This window comes from Scyliorhinus canicula, chromosome 1 (genome assembly GCF_902713615.1).
Source record: "Scyliorhinus canicula chromosome 1, sScyCan1.1, whole genome shotgun sequence".
NCBI lineage: Eukaryota > Metazoa > Chordata > Chondrichthyes > Carcharhiniformes > Scyliorhinidae > Scyliorhinus > Scyliorhinus canicula.
The window spans coordinates 205,594,048-205,621,824 of record NC_052146.1 but is presented as its reverse complement, the minus strand read 5'-3'; the positions used below and the strand labels follow the sequence as shown (position 1 = coordinate 205,621,824).

General features: G+C 44.8%; 1 protein-coding gene across 3 annotated transcripts in view; it reads right to left on the bottom strand.

The window, feature by feature from the left end:
* The window catches only part of LOC119971165 (1-phosphatidylinositol 4,5-bisphosphate phosphodiesterase beta-1), a 983,652-nt gene that overhangs the window by 130,344 nt on the left and 825,531 nt on the right, over positions 1–27,777 (bottom strand). For all 3 annotated transcript variants that reach the window (XM_038806377.1, XM_038806362.1, XM_038806370.1), the window contains 6 exons: positions 27,176–27,275; positions 26,685–26,789; positions 26,301–26,410; positions 4,432–4,564; positions 4,268–4,321; positions 1,977–2,196 (listed from right to left, as the gene is read on the bottom strand). In XM_038806377.1, coding sequence (XP_038662305.1) covers positions 1,977–2,196; positions 4,268–4,321; positions 4,432–4,564; positions 26,301–26,410; positions 26,685–26,789; positions 27,176–27,275 — 722 coding nt within the window. The remainder of the gene's footprint in view (positions 1–1,976; positions 2,197–4,267; positions 4,322–4,431; positions 4,565–26,300; positions 26,411–26,684; positions 26,790–27,175; positions 27,276–27,777) is intronic.

Genomic DNA, 27,777 nt, shown 5'->3' with positions numbered 1-27,777 from the left:
CAAAGATGTGCGGGGTTAGGTGGATTGGCCAAGCTAAATTGCCCGTAGTGTCCTAATAAAAAAAGTAAGGTTAAGGGGGAGGTTGTTGGGTTACGGGTATAGGGTGGATACATGGGTTTGAGTAGGGTGATCATGGCTCGGCACAACATTGAGGGCTGAAGGGCCTGTTCTGTGCTGTACTGTTCTATGTTCTATGTTCTAATTGATACCTGCTAATCCATCTCAGATTTTATTGAGTCCAGACTGGCCACAAAGAATCAGGAATTAACAGGTGTCTCTGAGAGGAGTCACATGTGCTGAGAGAGAGCAGAGTCATCGTCATCAGGAGCACAATCGTTCGCAGCAAGTGATAAAACTGTGAAAGTCATTGCTACTCTCCCAACCTTTCAAAATCCATACCCTATCTAGACCAGCTTACTCAACAGTGTGTGGTGAATGTGATTCACACCGGATTATAACCTGTATCTACATGTGTCTATATTGTAAGTGCAGTTGCACTACCTGACCTCCAGGGGGAGTAGCTCTGGGAATGTTCGAGAGTTGTACTGGGCTCCTTCCTTGGCTCCGCCCAGGGCTCCTCCCCCGGGAGCTGCTGCATTAAGACCAGTGCCACAGGGTCAGCCGGCCAGTTCACCAAAAGTTCAACGGCTAACAGGCTGGCTCTGTTGTAAGTATATTAATGAAATGAAAATGAATGAAAATCGCTTATTGTCACAAGTAGGCTTCAATGAAGTTACTGTGAAAAGCCCCTAGTCGCTACATTCCGGCGCCTGTCCGGGGAGGCTGTTACGGGAATTGAACCATGCTGCTGGCCTGCTTGGTCTGCTATAAAAGCCAGCGATTTAGCTCAGTGAGCTAAACCAGCCCCTCGCTTAAAACCGCTATTCTAATCCTACAAGCACGTGTCCGTAGAATTGTTGGCTCCAACAAAGTGTCATGTTTAAATAAATACATTCACGTTAATCACTATCTGCAGTTGGGAAATGCTGTCTATTCCGCCCTGAATCAGATGCACAAGCTTGATTTGAAAGCAACTTTTTTTGCTATGGATTTATCTGGAATGGTAACTGAGGGTGACAGCTTAGCAAGGTGATTACTTGGAAATTGTACAAGTCATGGGCACAGCGATTTTCCATGCTTCATTTCAAATTCAAGACTGCTATTATCCCCATGCAGCCTACGAGTTTCACTTTACAAAATGAATGGGCAACTTTTGTATTTAATGCATCCGGTATATCACTCTGTCAGTTTCTAGCGTCCAGGTTGTCCGCGAGACAATTTTGAAACAAACACCCGAGAAACACCGTTTCCCAAGGACAGCTTTCAACAAATCAGTCAATTCCACTGAAACGCGGACCATTCCTCCCTCAAAATGTTACTTTCCAGCAGCTTGTAATATGAAATATTTTGCAATTTAAACACTCACCATCAATCTGTGGTCCTTATGGAAGTGGAGTCAGTTTTCACAGTTCAAAAAATAATAAGTCACTGATGTACCAGGAATTTTAAATTAAGAAAAATATCACTTTCTATAATGTAAAAACAAGCCATGATAAAAGCATGTATAAGACCATATGACATAGGAGCAGAATTAGGCCATTTGGCCCATTGAGTCTGCTCCACCATTCAACCTTGTCTGATATGTTTCTCATCCCCATTCTTCTGTCTTCTCCCCATAACCCCTGACCCTCTTATTGATCAAGATCCTATCTATCTCTGTCTTAAAGACACTCAGTGAATTGGCCTCCACAGCCTTCTGCGGCAATGAGTTCAACGATTCACCACCCTCTGGCTGAAGAAATTCCTCTGCGGTATAAAACCACACTTCTTAGAATTGTTTTAATGTAGGCTTGCAAATCATTAATTTACCACTTAGTTATCTGCAACAAATATTTTCTTAAAAGAGACAAAAAAGCTAGAAAGGACACAAGATCCCACTGGCAGTATATAAAAGTATTTGAGAATGGTTCACCTACCTCTTCTTACCATCTCTCTTTGCTGATTTTTCCAGAAGTACTCTGCGTCTTAGATACTCATTCTGAAACTCGCTGGATTTTGCTGTGTGCTCTTTAATCAGATCAGTGGTTTTCTTGTGGTGTTTCTTCACCAACTCCTTCATTTCTTTGTAGTGCTTCTTCTGGAGTTTCACAAATGCCTTTTGCTGTCTTAGCTCCTCCACGGTCTGGGGTTCCACCTCTGCAGTGGTTTACAGAAACCAAATTTATCACATTAAATTGCTTTTCTTTCTCCCTTATTTCGGTCTTTAATAGATGTCTTATTGCACCGGCTCAGACTGCCATGTAATTTACCTATAAATCACCCTCAGTTGAATAGCGACACTGAGAACAATCAAGAGTATATGAATCCTTGAATGGGAAATTTATTGCAGGGCTATGAGGAAAGTGCAGAGGAGTGGGACTAATTGAATAACTCTTTCAAGGGGGATTGACACAGGCATGATGGGCAGAGTGGTCTCCGTCTGTGAAATATTCTTCAGCAAGTCTATGGATGGAGCAGCACCTAAAAATGACCAACTCATTTAAATCGGAAAAAAAAAAAGTTGACTGGAACTAGCAAATCTTAGAGCACAGAAAGAGGCCATTCAGCCCATTGTTCTTGTCCTGCTCATTTGAAAGACGCTGATGAATGGGTTAAACACAGACTGTGTCGAGTGTGACACAGCGTGTTACTTGTCCTTTCCTCCTTTGAAACAAGAAGATTGAATTTTTAAGCCTTCTTTTTAAGCAGGCTAACATTTTATTTGTGACTGTTTCAAACTGTGGTTCTCTGACACTGATTGTTAATATTGTACATGTGCATATCAATTTCATTATATGTATGATTGCTAAGTGACAATTTAAAGTCATGTAACAATCATAGGTTTTTAGATGGCAAGATTTCATTCTCATGTATGAATCTGCTCTGTTGTACCTGCGCTGTCTTATGTGTAACCTTAAAAAAAATGGACAAGAGCCATATTGGACATGAAGTGTTAACTGTTTCCCCTCCACAGATGATGCCAAATAGTTTTTCCAACATTTTTTGTTTTTATTTCAGGTTTTCAGTTTCCACAGTATTTTGCTTTTATACAACTGCTTTGAGTACGGACTGGCGATGAAGTTGGCATGTGGTTTAATTTTGTTTATGGATGTGCACATCTGAACTGCCGAGAGAGTAATCCGGAATCCTGGTAATTTTATTGTTATCTGATTGACCACATTGAAACGCTCTTCAGAATAATACTTCAGCTTAATAAAAATCCAATTTATTTTTGTACAACTCACATGGGCAGAAAATGAATCCGCATTCAAACTTTTCTGTTCTCTCCCCAACTCAATTGTCTGGACAGTTTTAAACAAGAGCCTGAAAGCTTGAAATGGAGCTGAGAGGCAAATGTGCATTCCTTTCAAATGTCAGTGCCTGAACTTTTAACAGAGATCCTAAGAGAGTTATGACATTCTGTTGACATATCAAAACGTTTGAATGATAAAGGTACTCCATAATTTGCTTTACAGAGGTAGAAACAAGTTAAATGAAGATTGCACTGTAATCATTCAGTAATGAGGTATTTATTTTGCTCGTTATGTGGAAACTCTGAGGAGAACGTGTTTGATAAAGCTTTCTAATTTATTTACAGGCCAATGAGGCAGTGAGGTAAATTGTATGGACAGCATCAATGCTCCATTTATGTGCAAACAATCGATAACTTTTCCTTTTCTCCTCCGAAACAAGAAAATAGGCTGGGATTTTCCATCTCTTCCCGCGGGCAGGATTTTCCAGTCCGGCCAAAGACACCCCCCCCCCCCCCCCCCCCCCCCCCCCCCCCCCCCCCCCATGGCGGGTTCCCCAGCGGCTGGGTGGGAAATCTTGGGTCTTGATTTTTTTAGGCCATTCCTTTAACAGAATTACATTCTTTTAAATGTGATTTTTCCAAACTATGATTCTCTGTACTGATTATTAATATTTGATACATATAGCATATATACATATAGAGCAATTTCATTATATGTATGATGTTAAATGACAATTAAAAGTCATGTAATAATCGTAGCTTTTAAGATGGCAAGATTTAATTCTCATGTATGAACCTTTTCAGTTGAATTTGCACTGTCGTATTTGTAACCGTAAAACAAATCCATCCTCGATCTTATTACGCAGTGTACAGTTACTTCATTCTTATTTCACATCTGTACTTTCTCTAGTTTCAACATTTGGAATGGGAACGATTTTAAGCCCTTAATTTACACCGGGTTTGTTAGAATCTTACCTGACAAGACGCTGTGTATGAGATCTTCTGCCTTACCAGCTGTTTTGACTGCAGCTAACGCACACAACACAAAATAATTTGGATGAATAAAATGGTTGCAGAAACCTATTTCTTCACTTCTTTTGTATTTCAAACAAAAATCCATTAAGCATAAACTCACTTACCCGGTGCTGGTTGAACATGGGTGACCTGGGTGGAAGGTTTGGATGTTTGACCAGATGTGTGACTCACACCATTCTCTGCCGGAGCTGTCTTCGCATCACTATTAGGCTCCGTGGGAATGTCACCAGGCTCAGCCTAAAAGAATGACAAGGAACAGTTTGTTATTCACTCTTAAGAAAGAGAAAAAATAATCACCGATTCGAGTGAAAGCAATCACTGCTGGACATTAATAAATCTCTTCTTCCTTTGCTTAAAAGAAAATCTGCAGGTTGCCGATCAATCGCCCAATTTATTGACAGAATTTCACAAGCCAATTTTTCCAATTGCTGCTACATACTACCAGTTCTTAGCACTATCTAGGGGAAGCAGAGGGTTTTAATTTGGAACAGGTTTTCAAAAAATCACCTCAGATAAAGCAGCCATCACCATCTAAACATTTTAAGGGAAAGAGTTACCTCTATTTTGCTGCAAATTGAGTAAACGTAATTGTGATGTCCAATTTTTCGAAGCATGCTTTCAACATTCTATCCAGTCTGCTCTCTCCTCTACTGGTTCTGCTTGTAGTTTTACACAGTCGACATCAGATTATTCTTGCGAACGTCAAATCTGCAGTCGCTCTCTCTCTCTCTCTCTCTCTCAAACACACACGCACTCACTTCAATTTTCCCCTCAGAAAACTCCTACACTCTGTAGGCAATTCAGACTCTGTGATGGCCAAACTCTGATGACCAGTTGCCATGGTGCCTGATTGAGTGGTCCTGTGCGCTTTCAGCTTGGAGTTATTCTTCAGGCAGCTTTCCTTTCACTCCTTGATCGTAATTATAGCCAATCAGCAGGAAAATAAAGCCCTTTCATGGCATTACCCAGCCCCGCCAGCGCAAGAACTTTTGCTTAAATTATATGGACAGGAACATCTCAGATAAATTTGCCATTTTATGATTCATGACTGAATAATTAATTATATATTTATCAGTGATTAATGGCAATGAAAAGTTTATATGCTCCGATAAAAAGAAAAGGGCAGTTTATGATGTCTATTTCTCCGTCTGTTCTTTTTCTCTTTTCCCCCGAGGCTCACCTTTTGTTCTTGATATATAAATTTAACATCTGGAACAATGCAATATCAACTGACACCAACAACACAATTCAGAAATAATCGCTCTATTTTCAAAGCGTTTCTTTTCCAGTAGAATTAACTGTCTTGATACGTACATAGACGAGATCTTCGAGCTGTTCATGTTGACGGGATCTTCCTGTCCTACCAATGGTACACCCCTGGATTCAATGGGGAATCCCACTGACAGTGACGGGACTGGAAGATCTCGCTGTTGACCAAGAGCAGGCCGCCCCCCCCCGCTGCCAGGAAACGCCGAAGCGAGGCCAGAAGAGATTGACTGTTAGCTTTTTCCCCAAATCTTTCTGTTCTCAACAGTTTGAACCCCCCGCCCCTGCCCCCCATATGATTTTTATATTTTATGTGTGGAGATAGGGATTGGGGGGGGGGGGGGGCAGAGGAGGCTGGAAAAGCCTGCCCTAAGCTTTCTTTTGCTTATTTTACGTCAACTCTGTCAAAGGCTTTTGGAGTATCCTCCTCAGATTTGTCTGCCCTCAGAAATTTGTCACCATCCTCTGCCAACTGCATGAGCCATGATCTTCACCGATGATGCCGTCACAGTGAAGACTGGGTTCGAAACAGGGCTATGTAATCTCACAAATCTTCTGCTCCACCTTCTTCGCTGCAGTATTGCACCTCATCCCCAACAGATTGCACACAGGACTGGAGATGATCTACAGAACCAACAGGAAACTATCCACTCAGAAACTGTGCTCAATGTCATTGAAAACTCCTTCTCTGAAGTCTAGGCCTTTCACTAAACACCCGAAAAACTGCAGTCCTCTTCCGACCAGCTACCACAGCACAAACCTCCCCCTCCACCCCTACCATCAATTAAAATCAATGGTGAGACCAATGTGGACTATTTTCCGTACTTTGGCAAAGGCAGACATAGATGCTAGAAAATAAATTAGAAGTAACCAATTCATTTTTTTTCCAATTAGGGGGCAATTTAGCATGGCCCATCCACCGACTCTGCATATCTTTGGTTTGTGGGGGTGAGATCCACGCAGAAATGGGGAGAATGAGCAAACTCCACAGTGACCTGGGTCTGGGATCGAACCCAGGTCCTCGGCGCCGTGAGGCAGCAGTGCTAACCACTGTACCACCGTGCCACTCAAAGGCAGACGTAGATGACAGAATTCACGATCGCCTCAAACATGCCAAATCAGCCTGAGGAAAAGATTATTTTGTGGAACTGGATCACAGCTGGAGACAAAGGTCATGGCTTGCCGTGCAGTAGTAGTCCTTGTGCTCCTTTCTGCCCCAGAGACTTGGACAAGATACAGTAGGTGCCTCAAAGCACTGGAGAAGTACCACCAGCGGTGCCCTCACAGGATCCTCCAAATCAGGTGGCAAGAAAGGTGGTCGAGGAGCAGCATCGTCTCCAAAGCCAACTTGCCCAGCATCTCAGTGCTAAACACTCGAAACTGCTCCGCTGGGCAGGACATGTTTGTATAATAACACCAAATTCCCAAAGCAGATGTTCTGCTCTGAATTCAGTCAAGGTGGAGACTCCCAGGAAGACAGCGGAAACACTACGGATGTCCTCGAAGCCTCCCTGAAGAGGCCAAACATTTTTGCCAACTTATGGGAGTCCCAGGCTTGTGACCGACCAAATTGGAGAAGGCCCATTCAGGAAAGAACCAAACGTGACGAGAGATTTTGTCAGGAACAGTTGTAGGTGAAGGCGGTGCCTAGGAGAGCGCTCTCAAAACTGAAAACACCTCAGCTACCTAAATCTTCAAGCACCACTTGAAGAAGAAGAAGAGGTTTTATTAATAAATAGAAGGATAGATTTGTGTCTCGAGTGGCGAATGGGTTGGGGAATTGGTGCCCCATCGTTGTAGCCTCAGATCTGACCTGCACTCTTCTGGCACCTTGCTGAGACTGCAGGGTCGGCACATTTTGCCATAAAGCACACACAGAAAATGCCAAAAAAATAAGCTACAGTTGTCTTAAGTGTTCAGTGTTCTGCCATCGAGATGAAGCAATTTCTGCTCCTTGGCATGGGCTACAGTGGTAGATTAACTCTGAAGGCAACTCCTGACCTACCTATGCAGGTGGGTAGTGTGATTGTCCTGGCATTAGGTAGAGGATTAGGATTAGTTATAAAATCAAAGAGCTTATCCAAAGACAAAAAAGGTTTTAAACTTTTGGAGTAATTTATGTGAAAAAAGATGCAGTGAGTTGTTCTGATTTGAAATGTATTGCCTGATGGAAGCAGGTTCAATAGCAACTTTCAAAAGAGAATGTCGAGAAGACATTTAATCAAGGTCTTCAAAATCATGATGGGGCCTGAGCAGAATCGATGGGGAAAATCTATTCCCTTTGGCAGAAGGGTCAAGAACCTCAGCAAAGACAATCAGCAAAAGAACCAATGGCGACATGAGGGAAACCTTTTTTTATGCAGAGCAGTCGGGATCTGGTATGCACTGCGTGAGATTGTGGTGCTGGAAAATTCAATTGTGGATTTCAAACGGGAAATAGATAAGCATCAGATGAGAAAAAAAAACTGTTGTGCTGCAGGGAAAGGGTTGGGGAGTGGGACTATCTGAGTTGCAGCTGCAGAGCGCCAGCATGAGCATGGTGGGATGAATGGCCTCTTTCTATGCCGTACCCATTCCGTGGTTCTATATTGCCTCTGTGAATGCTCGCCTGGCTTCCTCACAGCAGTGTCCAATTCCAATTCCTGGAGATTCTAGGTCAATACTGGAGCATTGACAACCCTAGCTGGTAGCCTGGAATCGGTCATTACAATATAAACCTTATTCTTGTCTGTACTTTTTCATTTGCATAATGCAGATGAAAAATCATCACTGCATTGTTTCGAATCAACGGTCAATTATTCACCAACCATGTAACAGTGGCCGAATAGCCTGCCAGGAAAGAGGTCACTGTAAAAATACATTCCTTTTTTAAGTAAAAATAAACGTAAAGTCGCCATAGTCCCAGACGGCCACAGGCTGTTTTCCCCTTTGAGGGGGAGAGCTGACTGGTGGTGATTTAACCTGTGGATCACCACACCTCAGGTGAGGGGCAAGGTTGAGAAGGCGAGGCCTTTTTGAATAACCTCAGCCGGTATGGGGATTGAACCGGTGCTGTCAGCCTCATTCCGCATCACGGACCAGCCGTCCAGCCAACTGAGCTAAACCAGCCTTGGTTTACTGTCACGTCAGATGGTCCTGCTCACCCTCGGTACTACACTGGAGTGATTCCTATGGTCAAGGACTGGAGTGAGACTTGAACCCACAACCTTCTGACTCAGAGGTAAGAGTGCCACCCAATGAGCCATGCTGACGCACAAATGCTCAGAACAATCAGTGGAGATCTACAGTAATTTACACTCCTAAAATCGATGGTCTCACCACACACCAAAGATATAGGCAGTGATACTCACTAACGTTTTGTTGATCCTCACAATCTCCAGCCTTGACCAGCCTGCTGACTGCTCGTCATCACCTGGGTTTTGATCAAGCTTGATGCTGGGCATCTTTTGAAGCTGCTTAGCTGGCAATGCCTAAACGTCCTTTATCAAAATGGGGAAATTTTGAAGTGTTTTTGCAGTCGCTTTTCAAAAGCTCTGAGTCACCAAAATTCTTCAGTTATCATTAGAGCCACTGAGTCATGTCTCCTGGCAACCATAGGGATTATTAGCCTCCAGCCAATCACCTATCACAAATCAGCCTGAAGAGGGTTCACTGGGCATTTGAGACAACTATAAAAGCAACCACAGTCAAACTCGTCCAAAAAATAATAAGTTTAAGCTGAAGATACAACATATATTCAAACGCATGCACTGAATGAGACCTTCCTCAGTTTTAAAGTCATGAGAAGGAGTGATAATGGCTTCCCCACCTGCCCTGAAAATACTGCCAACATTCATAGAATCACAGAAATCCGAAAGTGCTGAAGGAGGCCATTCGGTCCATCGACTTCATATTGACCCTCTGAAAGAGCACCCTAACCAGGCCCCAATCCCATAACCCCACCTAACCCGCATGTCCCTGCGCAGTAAGAAGCAATTTATCAATCTACCTAATCTGCACATCTTTGGACTGTGGGAGGAAACCGGAGCGCCCGGAGGAAACCCACACAGACACGGGGAGAAAGTGAAAATTCCAAACAGTCACCCAAGGCCGGAATTGAACCCAGGTCCCTGACTCTGTGAGTCAGCAGTGCTAACCACTATGCCCCCACGCTGTCCGTTCTACCAACAAAATAACAGCAAAGAAGCACGGATGGTGAGAATCTGAAATAAAAACAGAAAATGCTGGAAAAAGCTCAGCAGGTCCGGCATCATTTGTGGGGCGCTAAACAAAGTTAAGTTTTCATATTCTTGAGCCATATTGGACTTACAAAGTTAACTTGGTTTCTAACCCCACATATGCCGCCAAATCAGTTGAGTTTGGCAAGTCGGATGTCAATAACCCTCGCAGTCTTACCCAGATTCCATAGGCACCGTGAAAGATCCCTATGAAATCTACAGAGTCTATAATATTCATATAAGTCTTTCCTGACTCCCCAATACCTGTCCACCATTTACAAGGCACAAGTCAAGAGTGTGATTGAATACCCCACACTTGCTTGTGTGAGTGCAGCTCCAACAAGATTCAAGAGGATCAACACTGCAGGCAGCACGGTGGCGCAGTGGGTTAGCCCTGCTGCCTCACGGTAAAATTGCCCCTTAATTGGAAAAAATTAATTGGGTATTCTAAATTTTTTTTAAAAAGAATAAAAACACCATCCAGGAAAAAGCAGCCCACTTGATTGGCACCCCATCCACCACCACTGACGCACAGTAGCAGCAGTGTGTTCCATCTACAAAATGCACTGCAGCAACTCACCAAGGCTCCTTTGACAGCACCTTCCAAACCCGCAACCTCTGCTACCTAGAAGGACAATGGCAGCAGATGCATGGTAACACCACCACCTGCAAGTTCCCCTCCAAGACATACCATCCTGACGAGAAAATATATCGACGTTCCTTCACTGTTGCTGCGTCAAAATTCTGGAATTCCCTCCCTAACAGCACCTATACCATATGGACTGCAGTGGTTCAAGAAGGCATTTAACCACCACCTTCCCAACGGCAATTAGAGATGGGCAATAAATGCTGCCCGGCCAAAAATGTGCTCATCCCATGAACAAATAAGAAAGCAAGATCATTTCTGGCCTCCATAGCATTATTACGTTTTGTCTGTATTCTAAAGCATGAGAATATACCACCCAATGGGAGAAAAGGTGGGAAAATTCTAAGCAAACCAATTTATTGAAAGATCATTTGCAACTGGCCGGAGCAAATGCTGATAATGAAGGGGTGTGGGTGGAGCGGACAGCGTTCCACAGTTGGACGCCATTCCCTTTTTAAAATATAAATTTAGAGTACCCAGTTGTTTTGTTTTCCAATTAAGGGGCAATTTAGCGTGGCCAGTACATCTAACATGCACATTTTTGGGCTGTGGGGGTGAAATCCATGCAGGCACGGGGAGAACATGCAAAGTCCACACGGAATGTGACTCAGGGCCGAGATTCGAACCCGGGTCCTGAGCACCGCAGTCCCAGTGCTAACTACTGCGCCACGTGCCACCCGTGGACGCCATTCTTAACCGAAAAAGAGCCGCATTAATAACTAAGGCTGATATGGATGCAATTTTCAGACATGTCTGTTAATGGGTTGCGCACCAGGTGAATGACTGGTTCAAAATGTAACCCGGGTTCTGACGATGAGTGATTAAACCAATTTTTCATCAGATATATTCAGCACTGTGCTCCAATTGGACTTGAGGGGCTTGAAAGCTGAAGCAAGGTGTCACCATCCCTTTACCAAGTTTCAGTCAAGGTCAGGATGTCAATGCAATTGTCCACAATGTGGCTTTGGATTGGAAGTGCCTTGTGGGACAGAGCATGAGGTCTAAATTCTACCTCAATGTGTTATGGAACTGGCAAGGGGAGAAACAGCACTAGATTTAGTGAAGAGTAACAAACTGTTGGTCAGGGAACACCGTGCAAATAATGACTATAATATGGCTGCATTAAATGTTAACTTCAAGGGGGAGTTACAATGAAGAATTTAAAGTCAAGTAAGGCAAACTTTGAAGGGATCATGCATGAATTAACCACAGTAAATTGGGAGGATCTGTTAATGGGTAACGTCTGTTAATAGTGGGACATATTCAAAGTAGAATTGGGTACAATACAAAACCTAAAAGTTGAAGGCTCCATTTATGTAGCTAAGCAACAACTGTAAACAAATGAAGTGAGAGATACTATTGAAGTTGATGAATCAAAGTGAGGGATTGACAGAAATCCAGAAGACAGGAAAATAAACTGAGAAAAGGAGCAAGCGGGATGCACGGAAAGTAATAAAATGTGCTCGAGGGAACATTGAAAATATGTCGCTGGATATAAAAATTCACAGCAGATGATCTCATAAATAAATACATGAACATGAGAAATAGAAACGGGAGTAGGCCATTCGGCCCCTCGAGCCTGCTCTGCCATTGTATGCTCATCGCTGATCTTCGACCTCAACTTCACACTCCTGCCAATCTCCATATCCCTTGATTCACCTAATGTCAAAGAACCTGAGAATCTCAGCCTTGAATCTCAGCCTTCTGTGGTCAGGAGTTTCAAAGCGCCTCAACCCTCTGACAAAACTCATTTCAAAATAATTATGTTTCTCCTCCGTCCCGAATAACTTTCTCCTTCTTTTGAGATGCCAGCCAGGAGAAACAGTCTCTCAGTATCCGTCATTCTCGACTCATAAGAATTGTATTGGCTTCAATGTGATCACCCTTTCTTCTTAATAAACTCCAGAGAATGTAAGGCCTTTCTGCTAACTATGTTCTCACTGGACAGCCCTACAGTTCCAGAAGCCAATTAATCGTAAGAGACTGGTAAGGGGGAATATGGGTCCATTAACGTAGATGCAGGAGAGTCCATAATGGACAATTAAAGAATAGCAGAATTGTTAAATTAGCACTCTCTCTCCCTGCTTTCACAGAGGAGAATGGCAACAGATTACTATTGGACAAAGGAACCTGAAAACAAATCAATGGAAGGAATTCAGTTAATTTAATAGAAGTTTAAAAAATGTCGCGGAGAAAATAATTCAGCTTGTGGCCAATAAATCTCAGGACCTAATGGTATTATAAGAAATAAATTGGGACAGCGCAGATGCATTCATCATGATTTTGCAAAGCTTTTGAGAATCAAGAATTGTGCTTTTGGTTTGGAAAATTGCAAATATCACCCCATTACCTAAGAAGGGAAGGAGAAAGAAGCCAGCTAACTACAGGCTTGTCCGTTTAACATCAATCGTTGGGGGGGAGGGAGGTTTACTGGAATTGATAGCAGAGAAAGAGTGTCTTTAAAAAAAATACATTTAGAGTACCCAATTAAGGGGCTATTTAGCGTGGCCAATCCACCTAGCCTGCACATCTTTGGGTTGTGGGGTTGAGACCCACATTGACACAGGGAGAATGTGCAAACTCCACACAGACAGACCCAGGACCGGGATCGAACCAGGGTCTTCGGCACCGTGAGTTAGCAGTGCTAACCACTGCGCCACCATGCTGCCCCACAGGGGAAGAATGTCTGAGCACTCGGAGCAGTATAAGCTGATCAGAGACAGTCCACATTGGTGAAGGGTTAAGGTCAAACTGACTGGAACATTTTGAGGCCACGAGCTTAGAAGATAGGGGAGCATCTGTGGATATTGTCTATATGGATTTTCGGAAGGCCTTTGATAAAATTCTACACAAGGTATTATTAGCAAAAATGAAAAGCGCATTAAATTGGATGTGGCTTGGTGATTTATTAAGAGGTAGAACACAGAAATTAAGAATAAATGGCATGTTTTCAAATTGGTGTGATTTTATTTCCTTTATTCGAGTGGGTATCACCAGCGAGGCCAGCATTTATTGGCTGTTATAACCTGCCTGCTTACCACTGGCTGCGGACTAACGGCAATCCCACAAACCTTTGGGAGTATGAGCTTCCCCAATGAGGGGGGCGGAAAAATCATCAGCAGATTCCCTGCATAAATAAAGCTGGCCAGTTTGGAACCGGCTAGAGGATAGTGAGCAGCCAGGAAGTTGCTGCTGCTGTTGTATATATATATATATATATATCTTACTGTAAATAAATGTTATTTCTTTCTATCGTTCAACTCGTGCTGGATTCTTTGTGGCCCTCACAAAACTGGCGATGAGGGTTAAACTGAATTGCTGTCTACACTGCTGAAGCCACTTCCCTGGATTTTAGTTGGATACAGGTTGGAAGTTGTTTTCTATTACACCATGCCTCCGTATGGACGTTTGGATGTTTTTGACGCTGCGCTGGAAAGCTGAAACCAGTACGCACAACGATGCGTTACTATTTCCGGGCAAACAACATCATCGAAAACGAACGGCAGGTGGTCATACAGCTCACCACCTGTGGCCCGCGTACGTTTGGGGTCTTACGTACCTAGCTGCGCCGGACACCAAGACGTTTGATGAACTTGTGAAATTAGTGGGGCAACATTTTAACCCAACCCCGGCCACGATAGTCCAGCCTTACCGGTTTAATACCACTGAGAGGACCCCAGGAGAATCCCTTGCCGATTTTCTATCCAGGCTATGCAGGATTGCGGAGTACTGTGACTATGGTGAGACCTTGTCAGAAATGTTACGTGACCGCTTGGTTTGCGGTATTAACAATGTGGCCACCCAGAGAAAGTTGTTAGCTGAACCAACATTGACTTTTCAGCAGGCCATTCAAATGGTACTGTCCCAAGAGAGGGCAGAACGGGGAGTGCAGGAGCTTCAGGGAATGGAGGTGCATGCCTTGGGGCGCAACCCCTTCTGTCCGAAAGCGTCCCTCCGCATGCTTGGGGTACCTTGGGCGAGGCGACGTCCGGATCGGCCCCAGTGGCCGTCGGACATTCCTGCCCGAAGGGAGCCTTCTCCAGAACCAATAGATGAGGAGCCATGTCCATGTCAGACTTGTGGCTGCCGATCCCGTCGCGGGTGCCAGAGGTGCCGTCGTTCCGACAGAAACTGGGGCCATCCCAGGGGCCGTACCTCCCATTTGGGTGAACCTGCCGCGACTACCCCCGAGGACGTGGAGAGGGAGGACAACTGCCTGCAGCTGCATTGTATGGCAGCTCCCTGTGTGGCCCCCATTAAGGTGACAGTTGGGTCAATGGTCACCCACTTGAGATGGAGTTGGACACTGGCGCAGCGGTCTCCGTGATTGCCCAGAGGACATTCGACCACATCAAGCAGGGTACACAAACCCTTATATTAACGGACACACAGGCCAGGTTGGCCACCTATACGGGGGAACCATTGGACATTGCAGGAACTACGGTGACCCCTGTTGTTTATGGACGCCAGGAGGGGTGTTTCCCACTTATCGTGGTTCGCGGCCACGGGCCCAGCCTGTTGGGTCGGGACTGGTTGCGCCATTTGCGGCTTCAGTGGCAGCACATCCTTCAAACATTTTCTGGAGGGTTGACTGAGGTGCTACGACGATACCCAGTTGTATTCCAGCCCAGTTTGGGGAAAATAAAAGGGGCCGTAGCCCGTATCCAAATCGAGCCAGAAGCCACGCCGCACTATTTCCGGACGCGCCCAGTGCCTTACGCCTTGCTCGAGAAGGTAGAAGGGGAGCTCACTCGTTTGGAGACTTTGGGTATCATCAGGCCCGTCCATTTCGCTGACTGGGCAGCACCAATTGTACCTGTAATGAAGCCAGATGCCAGAGTCCGCTTGTGTGGCGACTATAAACTTACAGCGAATACGGCTTCCCGACTCAACCGATATCCAATGCCTCGCAGAGAGAATCTCTACGCGAAGCTTGCAGGCGGACTCTCGTTTACAAAATTAGATATGAGTCACGCCTACCGACAGTTGGAGCTGGACCCTGCCTCCCGGCCATATGTAACGATTAAGACACACCGGGGCCTGTATGAATATACACGTTTGCCCTTTGGGGTATCCTCTGCCTGCGCTATTTTTCAACGCGTCATGGAGGGCATTTTGACAGGTTTACCACGTGTCGCTGTCTATTTAGACAACGTTTTGGTTACAGGGACGTCGGAGCAGGAACATTTGGAAAATTTGGAGTCTGTCCTTAGACGCTTTTCGGAGGCCGGAGTCTGTTTACGTTGCACAAAGTGTGTCTTTCAGGCGAAGGAAGTAGTCTACGTGGGTTATCGGGTGGACTGCGAAGGTTTGCATCCTGCCGCAGAGAAGGTGCGCGCAATTCAACAGGCCCCTGCCCCGAATGACACTTCCCATCTTCGTTCTTTTCTCAGCCTTGTAAACTATTACGGAAAGTTCCTCCCCAATCTGGCAACTACGCTGGCCCCATTGCACCTTCTGCTAAAGATAAATCACACCTGGGTTTGGGGTCAGCCGCAAGAAACCGTTTTCCGGCGGGTAAAACAACAATTGTCGTCGTCTGGGTTACTAACCCACTATGATCCTAGAAAGCCTTTGCTCATCACATGTGATGCATCCCCGTATGGTATTGGGGCCGTCCTGTCCCACAAGATGGAGAACGGGGCCGAGCGGCTGATAGCTTTCGCCTTCCGCACATTGACTGCAGCAGAAAAAAAGTATGCGCAGATCGAGAAGGAGGGCCTGGCGGTGCTCTTTGCGGTCAAACGTTTCCACCAGTACGTGTATGGCCGCCACCTCATTCTCGTGACTGATCATAAGCCTCTGCTGGGACTTTTCCGAGACTATAAGCCAATATCGCCCATTGCTTCCGCACGGATCCAGCGCTGGGCTTTGTTGCTCGCAGCCTACGAGTATTCTCTGGAGCACAAACCAGGAACGCAGATAGCGAATGCCGACGCACTGAGCCGATTGCCTTTATCGACCGGCCCCATGTCGACCCCCACGACTGGTGAGGTGGTTGCAACCCTAAATTTTATGGACACCTTTCCTGTCATGGCATCACAGATCTGTGAGTGGATCCAGACAGAGCCAGTCCTCTCAAAGGTTCGGCACATAGTCCTGTATGGAGGGCAGCATAGACAGCTCCCAGGTGAGTTGCGGGCATTTTCCTCCAAGCTGTTTGAATTTAGCGTGGAAGACGGTATCCACTTGTGGGGGATGCGTCTGATTGTCCCGGAAAAAGGACAGGAGCTGATTCCAAGAGACTCGCACAATGGGCATCCGGGTGTGACCAAAATGAAAATGTTGGCCCGGAGTTATGTCTGGTGGCTAGGCCTCGACACCAACATTGTGAAGGTGGCCCAAAACTGCTCCATTTGCCAGGAGCATCAGAAGCTTCGCCAGCCGCACCCCTACATCACTGGGAATGGCCAGGGCGGCCTTGGGCGCGCTTGCATGCGGATTTCGCCGGCCCTTTTCAAGGATCCATGATCCTTCTATTAATCGATGCCCAGTCTAAATGGCTAGAGGTGCATAAGATGGGAGGCACAACATTCTGCGCAACAATCGAGAAGATGAGTTTTTCTTTCAGTACGCATGGCCTCCCTGAGGTGCTGGTCACGGACAACGGCACTTCGTTCACAAGTGAGGAGTTTGCGAGGTTCATGAAGATGAACGGCATACGCCAAATCCGCTCCGCCCCATACCACCCGGCTTCAAATGGGTTTGCGGAACACGCAGTGCAGACATTCAAACGAGGCCTAAAGAAGCAGTCTTCCGGTCGATGGACACGAGACTGGCTTGTTTTTTATTTTCATATAGGACCATCCCACATGCGGTGACTGGGGTAGCTCCCGCGGAACTCCTAATGGGCCGGAGACTTCGTATCCGCCTTAGCATGGTTTTCCCGGACATTGGCGCAAAAGTACGCCGCACACAAGAACAACAGGGACAAGGTTTTTCTTGGCATCGGCCTATACGGCAGTTTGCACCCGGTGACCCAGTGTTCGTTCGTAATTTTGCTGGTGGTTCCCAGTGGGTCCCTGGTGTAATCTTTCGCCAAATGGGCCCCTCCGTCTTACCAAGTGCAAGCCCAGGGCGCCTCCAGCGCAAGCATGTAGACCACATTCGGTCCAGAAGACCATCCCTTCCAATGATTCCCCACCCCCGGAGCCCATTTCTACAGCCACAGGGACAGACACAGTGGAAAGTATTCCCCCACAATCTTCCTCTGGTGCCGCACTCAAAGCCTGCGCAGGTCGTTGCAGAACCGCGTGGAGATAGAGACGCTGAGACGACGGAGGCAGCGGACTCTGACTCCGAGATGGAGACACAGGATGCCTCAGAGGGGGAATCCTTGGGCCCACGGGTCGTGGATGTACAACCGTTACTCCGTTCATCGCGGAAGCACCGTTCTCCGTCTCGTTACACGCCGCCCGATCCAGCACCTCGTGCAAATGGTGTCCGGCCTGCGGCAAAACGAGTCCGACGCCCTCCTTCGCCAGGATCTTCAGTGGATTCCTTGGACTTTGGTGGGGGGAATGGATGTTATAACCTGCCTGCTTACCACTGGCTGGGGACTAATGGCAATCCCACAATCCTTTGGGAGTATGAGCTTCTCCAATGTGGAGGGCGGAGAAATCATTAGCAGATTCCCTGCATAAATAAAGCTGGCCAGTTTGGAACCGGCTAGAGGATAGTGAGCAGCCAGGAAGTTGCTGCTGCTTTCGTGCATATATATGTTATTGTAAGTAAATGTTATTTCTTTCTACCCTTCAACTCGTGCTGGATTCTTCGTGGCCCTCACAAAATTGGCCAACCCTAGTGGCTGTGGATCTAGAGTCACATGTAGGCCAGACCATGTAAAGATAGCGGATTTCCTTCCGTAAAGGACATTAGTGAACCAGATGGGATTTTTACGACAAACAAAGGTTTCATGGCCACCATTTGACTTTAATTCCAGATTTTTATTGAATTCAAATCTGTTCTGGTGGGATTTGAACCTGGGTCCCCTGAGCATGACCCTGAGTCTCTGGATTACTTGTCCAGTAACAATACCACTGTGCTACTGCCTCTCCCTCAAAAGTGGTAGCCCCCAGGGATTCTGCGGTGGGGTTTCAGCTTTTTAACCACACATATTAATGGTCTGAGTGAAAGAGTAAAAGACTGGATATCCAAGTTCGCAGGTGACAATAAGTTAAGAGGGGGAATCAATTGGGCGGCTGGGAATAGGCAATGTTACAAAGTGTATAGGAATGCAAAAAGCTTTTCCAGATGGATGTCAACGGGCAGCACGGTAGCACAGTGGTTAGTACCGTTGCATCACAGTGCCAGGGTCCTGGCTTGGGTCACTGTCTGTGCAAAGTCTGCACATTCTCCTTGTATCTGCGTGGGTTTCCTTCGGGTGCTCCGGTTTCCTCCCACACGTCCCGAAAGATGTGCTGTTAGGTAATTTGGACATTCTGAATTCTCCCTCAGTATACCCGAATTGGCGCCGGAATGTGGCGACTAGGGGATTTTCACAGTAACTTCATTGCCGTGTTAATGTAAGGCTACTTATGACAATAAAGATTATTATTATGTGGGAAAGGATGAGATCTGACAATGAAGATCTTTCTTCATGTCGAAGGGGCTAAGATTTGTGGAGGATTAAACCGATTTTAAGTGTCCATATCCACAAGTAACTAAAGGATAAGAGCCCAGGAACAAAAAAATTAAATTCACGAATTAAGGGATATATTGACTTTCACCTTAAGGGGTTGGAATTCAACGGTAAGGAAGTGATGCTTCAGTTGTACACAGCCTTGGTTAGGCTCCCATTGTGTTCAATTTTGGACATTGAACTTCAGGACAGATAAATTGGCCTTGGAGGGGTTACACCAGAATGAGAACTTAAAATGTTAAATTATTATTTAAAAAATAAATAAATTTAGAGTACCCAATTAATTAAGGAGCAATTTAGTGTGGCCAATTCACCTACCCGGCACGTCTTTTGAGTTGTGGGGGCGAAACCCAAGCAAACACGGGGAGAATGTGCAAATTCCACACGGACAGTGACCCAGAGTCAGGATTGAACCTGGGACCTCGGCGCCGTAAAACGTTAAATTATGAGGATTGGCTGCAAAAGCGCGGTTCTGAATTTGCAAGGTTAAGAGTAATCTGGAACCTTCCCAATCCAGATCAGGCATCAAGTTGGTCGAAGAAGAATCCAAATAGTATTCAATGTGGAAACCAAATCACAAACCAGTTAGAAGTGGGGACTGAAATATTTCCCCATCTTCTGGCATCCCCGTACATACCTGTGGATAACAGTATGCAAATCCTCAAAACGTTCATCCAAATTTCTCACTCCTCTCACTTAGTGGGGCGCTTGACCACGTTGTGAATGGCCAACGCCTCTGCAAAAGTAGTTTCTGCTGAGATTTCAGAAGAGTACACGGTGCTTGTACATTATTATCCTCAAAATGTAACATTGGGGACCCAGCCGATATCAGGTTCTCCTTGTTAACTGCTACACAGCCAGCCGACAGAATAAATCTCCCACATGGTTACAATAGCGAACCTCATCTCCAGCCTCTCCCCCTTGCACCATCAGTAAGGCATTTAGATTCTGCCCACCAAATGTTGGTGCTGCGGGACCACATCAGTGGGCATTGGGTTGACATTTCCAAACCCATTGGAACAGAAAGAGATTTTCCCAATAATCTGAACTGAATTCAAATTCAAGTCTCTGAATTTTATTTTATTTATTTATTGACTGATCTCTTGTGGCAATGATCTCGGATTATTTTAGTGCAGGAAACAAGACTAAGTGCACCCTCGCCGGGTAGTTCCCTGCTGAGGCCCCGAATCAAATCAGGGTTCCGGGAGACATTTGAACACCCGGCTAAACATGCTTGTCCCAGGACTCTGTTCCGATTTGGTTAGATCAAGCCCTAGACAGAGTGTCGTCAGACAGCGGGGTCGTTTCCAGCACTACAAACACTGGGAATGACCACATTAATCCCACTCAGAACGGACTCAGTTTTATTATCGTTTGAGAGCGCCCTCTGTTTGGTTTAATAGCAGTGTGGGTCTCTCCCAAAAAGCTGACAGGAAACACGTGACCAAATATGGCCAACATAACAATTAGAAATGTTTTGGTTGAATCACGCCCTCAAATTATTTAACCACTTCTGCATCATCTACAAGATAGAGCAACTCCCCAAGGCTCCTTTGATAGCACCTTCCAAACCCATGACCTCTACTGACTAGAAGTTCAAGGACAGAAGGCGTATCTGAACACCAGCACCTGTAAGTTCCCCCTTGCAGCCACACACCATCCTTGACTTGGAATTATATTGCTATTCCTTCACTGTTGCTGGGTCAAAATTCTGGAACCCACCCACCCGTCTGACAGTACTGTGGGTGTACCAACATCACAGAGACTGCAATGATGCAAGAAAGCATCTCATTACCACCTTCTCATGGGCGATTAGGGATTGGTAATAAATGCTGGCCTTGCCAGCGATAGTCACATCCCATGAATAATTAAAAATAGACTTACTGCTGAAGAACTGATCCGCTGGCCTCATCTAAACACAACTATTCACCAAATGAGTGACTGAGTGACATGGGTTCACAGAGACACCTTGCATTCCAAAGCATGCGGTTCATGCACTTGCTTCATTCTGTGAGGTCGTCGGATAGAAGGAATGCCAGTCTAATTCTTAATGGGACAAGTGCCTAAGCTTTCCATTTCAGAGTTGGAGAAACATAAAATGGAGCACAATCACAACAACAGTTAACAATCGTTCAACATCTTCAAATTCCTCTTCACAAATGGGCAAAAATGTGGAAACCTGTTTTTATTTGTCACAGGAAATAGACAACATGGAACCAAAGCTAATCTTGTGATGTGCTTGAAACTCAATAGGATCTATTGAGGTAATAGATTCATTCTTGCAATAAAATTCAATCCGTAATGTGGTAGTCCCCACTGTTGTATATATCACGTATGAGATGTAATACGGTAAGGCTCCTGTACTACTGGTACGGGGGTAGATCCCTGCCTGCTGGCTCCGCCCAGTAGGCGGAGTATAAATGTGTGTGCTCACCGAGCTGCAGCCATTTCGGCAGCAGCTGCAGGAGGCTACACATCTCTGCTTAATAAAGCCTCGATTACACTCTACTCTCGTCTCGTCGTAATTGATAGTGCATCAATTACTTTACCTAGAAAGTGCAGCACAGAAGCAGACCACTCAATTCAACTGGTCTATGCTTCTGTTTGTTCTCTGCAAGAGCCTCTTCCCACATAATGTGGCTTACAGTGATCGGCATATCACTCAATTCCATACCAGCTCATGTACTTATCTGGCTTTCCCCTAAAATGGATCAATACAATTCGCCTCAACTGTTCCATGTGGTAGTAAGTTGTACATTTGGAACAGATTTTAGGTCATGGCATTTCTCCTGAATCCTTTCGTAGATTTGTGATGAACTATCGTACATTCACGACACCTCGTTTCGGATTCCCCACAAGTTGAAACATCTTCCCTACCAAATCACTTCATAATTTTAACGATCCCATTCGGTCACCTTTTATCCCCCTCCTTTTTGAGAAGTCTCTCCCGACAGTTATAATCATTCAGAAATTGTTTCTCTGTCACCTTCTCTCGTGTATCCTTTAGTAATAGAGAGCAGAACTATGCACAGTGCTCCACATGTGGTTGAACGGTGGTTCTACGCAAGTTTGACGTAATCCCTCTGCTTTTCAACATTATTCCTCTGGCATTAACTCCACGCAAAGGGTATGGAACTTGCCAAGTTGCTCATCAAAAGCATAATTCAAGACGAGCTTCAGTACCCCAAGGTGAGTGAAACGTGGGCACAGACAGATCGAACATTGTATTGAAGAATTAAATTGAAAATAATTTAAGCAATTACCTTCAAAAAATTTTGAAAAACAGAAAGAAAGAAAGAAGGAACATGAAAACCTGGAAAGAGAAAGACCCGTTAACAAGTTCACTTCAGTGCTGGAAGGCACGGTACACATCGGAGGGCAAGTTGGCCAAGGTTTCACGTCACGTTGCTGCATAAAAGTCCAGATTGATATCAGGCCATCATTTATGTTCCAGCTGAAGAATTAAACTATTTGCCAATGATGAATGGAGCTTTCAGATTGACTCTGCAGCCACTGTCAACAGGCTCATGAAAATGATTTGTCACCTCAGCTTTTTTGCAAGCTTGCCTACTGCCGTTTGCTTCAATTTATGATCCTGCTCCAATGAAAATGAGGGAAAGGATAACTTCAAAAGACAAGTAATTGAAACAACTTCACCAGTATTATGTGGTAGAACGGTCACCTGCCACATGAAAATATGATCCTTAACAAGGTCGGGGCAGGCAGTGGACGCTGGCCTCGGGTGTCTGAGTGGGTTAACGAACTGCATCAGGAGAGAGTTTGCAAAGGAAGGTTGTAAAGCTCTCCCACTCTTTATTTGAAGATTTGTGTTCTAATTTCATGCCTGAAACATCTAGGTCTTTTTTTTTAACTCTGTTTCCCCCCCCAACCCCCCACCCACTCCAGCCCAAGATTCCTCAGTTCGCAGAAATAGTTTCTCCCTCCATTCACCTAAACATCTTGAGAGCTCCAATCAAATCACCCTTTAACTTTTTTAATTCCAGGGAATACAACATTAGTTTGTTTAATCTCAGGGCAGCATGGTGGCGCAGTGGTCAGTACTGCTGCCACACGGTGCCGAGGACCCGCGTTTGATTCCGGCCCCAGGTCACTGTTTGTGTGGAGTTTGTACATTCTCCTCGTTTCTGCGTGGGTCTCACCTCCACAACCCAAAAAGATGTGCAGGTTAGGTATGGCCACGCTAAATTGCCCCTTAATTGGAGAAAAAGAATTGTGCCCTCTAAATTTATTTTGAGAAAATTAAAAATAATCTCTCCCCATAGCTTCGCCCTTTGCGTCCAGGGCTTGTAAATCTACACTGCACTCCTTCCAAGGTCAATAAATCTTTCCCAAGGTGTGGATCTGCTCATAGTGTACTCCAGATGTGATCCAAATGGACACATCAACAGAACAATGTGTGAGCATTCAACAGACAGAAAGAGTCATAAAACGGAATATACAAGTAGAAAATCAGAGGGAAAAATAAAGACAATTAAAAAAAAATCTTCTTTTATGGCTCATCCCTAATTGCTGTTGAACTGAGTGCGAGGTAATTTCAGAGCCAACCAGATTACAATGGATCTGAAGTTAAATGTAGGCCAGGCCAAGAAAGGATGGCAGATTTCCTTCTTTGAAGAACGTTAGTGTTTTTACGGCAATGATGATCATTTCACGGGCTGGGATTTTACAGAACAGCCAGCGGTGGGCATAATTCAGGCAATGCCAGAAAATTCCACCTATAGTCACCATTACTGAGAGTAGGTTTCAACTCCAGGTTGAATTCCATCAGCTGCTGCAGTGAGATTTGTAAATCCCTATCTCCAAAGCATTTAGCCTGGGCTTCACAATTGCTGGTCGAGGGATATTGCCACTATGCCCATCTCCTCCCAAGGAAATATGGGGTAGGAAAGAAAGAAAATAATCCGAGACCATCGCCACAAGCGATTAGTCAATAGATAAATCATAGAATTTACAGTGTTGAGAGAGGCCATTCAGCCCATCGAGTCTGCACCGGACCTTGGAAAGAGCACCCTACTTAAGCCCATGTCTCCACTCTATCCCCCATAACCTTTTGGACACTAAGTGGCTAATTAGAATGTCCAATCCACCTAACCTGCATATCTTTGGATTGTGTGAGGAAACCGGAGCACCCGGAGGAAACCCACACAGTCACGGGGAGAAAGTACAAACTCCCCACAGACAGATACTCGAGGCCGGAATTGAATCCGGACCCCTGGAGCTGTGAGGCATCAGTACTAACCACCATGCCGCCCCAATAAATAAAATAACATTCGGAGACCTGAAATTGAATTCAGTTCAGATTATTGGGAACATTTCTCTCTGTTCTAACAGGTGTGGCAATGTCAACCCAATGCCTACTGATGTAGTCCCACCAACATTTGGTGGGCAGAATCTAAATGCCTCCTGGTGGTGCAGAGGCTGTAGATGAAGTATGCTGTTGTAACAGTGCAGGAGATTGATTCTGTTGGTTGTCTGTGCAGCAGTTAACAAGAAGAACCTATTGTTGGCTGGGTTCCCCAATGTTACATCTTGGGGATAATAATGCTCAAGCACTGTGCATTCTTTTGAAATCTCTGCAGAGGGGTTGGCCATTCACAACGTCGTCAAACGTCCCACTAAGTGAGAGGAGTGAGAAATTTGGATCAACGTTTTGAGGATTTTCATCCTGTTATCCACAGGTATGTACGTGGATGCCAGAAGATGGGGAACTATTTCAGTCCCCACTTCTGACTGTTGTGTGGTTTGGTTTCCACATTGAATACTATTTGGATTCTTCTGCGACTAACTTGTGGCCTGATCTGAATTGGGAAGGTTCTGGACTACCGGAGTAACAAAGCTCTTCAAAAACTTCTTTATTTACACTATTCCAAGCTTTGAGGTAAGTACGCCACACTCTTCTACTGACTATTCCATCTTTCTTTCTCAGGTGGGATTCTCTGGCCCCGCCCACCGCCTGGCTTGTTCAGAACCGCCTAAAGTTGCGACATTTCCTGTGGCTGGAAAATGGATTTAGTCTCTTGCGCATGACTGCAGATGTTGCTGTTATGTCGTGCTATACATCACCAACTCATTAACATAACACTTGAATCCATTATTCCACACTAACATTTTAAAACCTATAATAAATGAACATTTGTGTCCATCCGATACATACACAAGCGCCTATTTTCTCCCAGCCATCAGGTTTCCATGCCAACCATGTCTCAGCGCTGATTGTCTCATGTGGTTACACGAACCAATCTAAAGCAACATCAAGTACACTGCCATCTTGCTTGATGTCCTGTACTCTTTTGTAGGGGCTGCACCAGCTTGATCTGGCCTGGTCTGGTCTGGACTGCTTTCTAAGTGTCCATCCCAAGCACGGCCCTTCAATCTACATGCCGCAGCCTTGTTTTGAGGCCTTGCTCTTCCCCACTTTATTTTTCCAACACTCTCCTAACCTAATCCCCCTGCTCGCCCAGTCCCAGCACTGAGTTCCTACTTTCCAAGTTTCAAAATTGAAAGATGGGAGGCAAAAGACTGAAGGAGCGTGAGAAAAAAAAAGTCAAACAGACATTTAATCATGAGAGAACATGTGTCATGAGAACTTCTTCAGAGAGAGGAAGACAAAAAATAAATACAAAGAGAAAGATATCAGTGAAAAAGGGAAGTCACAGGGAAGGGGAGAAAGTAAGTAATGTCATGCGTTATCAACCAATAAATAAATAAAACAAAACTCTTGACTTGTAGAGTGGAAACAACCTGAAATGCCATAAGTAAGACAGTCTTCCAGCATGTAACCACAATTAGACAAAAGAAGGGACGGTTCTTCTGAATGTAATATCTCCTTTGACACATTGAAGACAATTTTATCTTAACTCCTCATCTGTGAAGTGATGAGATTCCAAACTGCACCCCCCCCCCCCCCCCCCCCCCCCCCCCAATACTATTTGACTCTCCAATGAATTGTACTGGGTGGATGAAAAATCAGTGCTCCACCTGATCTTGTGTGTTCTCCCACAGGGAAGATGCCCCTGGTTGTATTAGCTTCACCTGAGGAAGGAGCTGTTCTCCGAAAGCCATTGATTTAAAACAAACCTGTTGGACTTTAACCTGGTGTTGTGAGACTTCTTACTGTATTAGCTTCAAACAGGATTATGGTTGCACACTAGTGCACTAAAGCAAGATGAAAGCACTTCTTACATCTTTCTTTTCTTCCTCCTCGTCCTCGAGTGTTAGAGCTGCTAGCTGCTGTGCTCTTTGCTCCATCAAATTCACGTATCTAATAGGATTGGACAGTGCCTCAATCACATCTGTGAGGGTGAAAGAAAGGAAGTTTGATTAAAGCTTGCAAGAATTACATTAGTCTGTGGATCATATTTTCAGTGGGGTGGGGTTTTAATTTATTTATTTTGTGCATCAAGACTTTCAAATCATATTATAATCTTTCCATTAAAAACCTCTGCGTTAATTGCAATTAGTAAGAAAGTAAATGTAAGTAGATTGCCCAACAGAAGTATTGCTCCATTACTTACCACTAATCGCAGTCTCGCTCCCAAAAAACAGAACAAAGCAACTAATTTTTACCTGCAAAAGTATCAGGGACATAATCTTTAACTTCCATGTATACAAAGAGAGCAGGAAGCATCAGAGGCTGATTCCGTTCATTCCTTAGACAGATATAGTGATAACCTAAAATACAGCAGAGACCAAAGTTACAGATGTTACACTCTGTGTGCTAATAGTTACATGAACAGACAATTTAAGATAATCGGTTGAGCTCGCAATGGGGCTTAGTTACACTTGCTAGAAGGGATATACATTCATATGCAGGGACATGTTCTCTGCAAACAATAGGAATATGTCCAAGTATTGCGCCAATCAGCACCATATTATCTTGCAATGGCTGCGATCGTTTGACATTTGGCATTCTTGGATTTGCCTTGATGATGGCAAGATGATAATCTTCAGCAATATGCATCTCTCTTCAGCAATATTGCAGATAGCACATGGCACACAGCAGCAAAATAAAATCTCACACCTTTGTGCACAAGTACAGGCAAGAAAGCTGTGCTTACCTGGTCGAATAGCTTGCACAGGCAGTATTCGGTGGCCTATAAATTTACCTCCTTCCTCATAGACAGATATCCTTAATGAAGACAGAGATGGTAGCACAACCTGAAAATGAGATGGGTTTCCATGGAAAAAAAACACATTTCAAGTAATGTGAAATAATTTGATGATCTTTTATTAATAAAAAGCTCTTTAAAACTTTTTAAATATTGTGTCTAATTGAATTTACAAAACAACTTTAGTCATCTGCACCTAACCATCCTGACATATCTACTTATTTCAAGTGCCTGAATAAAACAAGTCTTTAAAGAATGAACAATTATGCCACGTCTTCCCTTCCTAACAGCACTGTAGGTGTACCTACAGCTGCAGCGGCCCAAGAAGGCAGCTCACCGCCACCTTCTCAAGGGCAATTAGGGTTGGGCAATAAATGTTGTTCTGACCAGCAATGCCGAAAACCGAAAAATGAATTAAAAAATGTATTAATTCCCCAAACCAGTAGGACTCTTTTTTCCCAATGAGCCCTATCTGTCCCCATAATGTCTGAAAAACTGCAATCAAATTGCACAATAACTGTCAGGTTCAGAGAACATCACATTAATTTGTT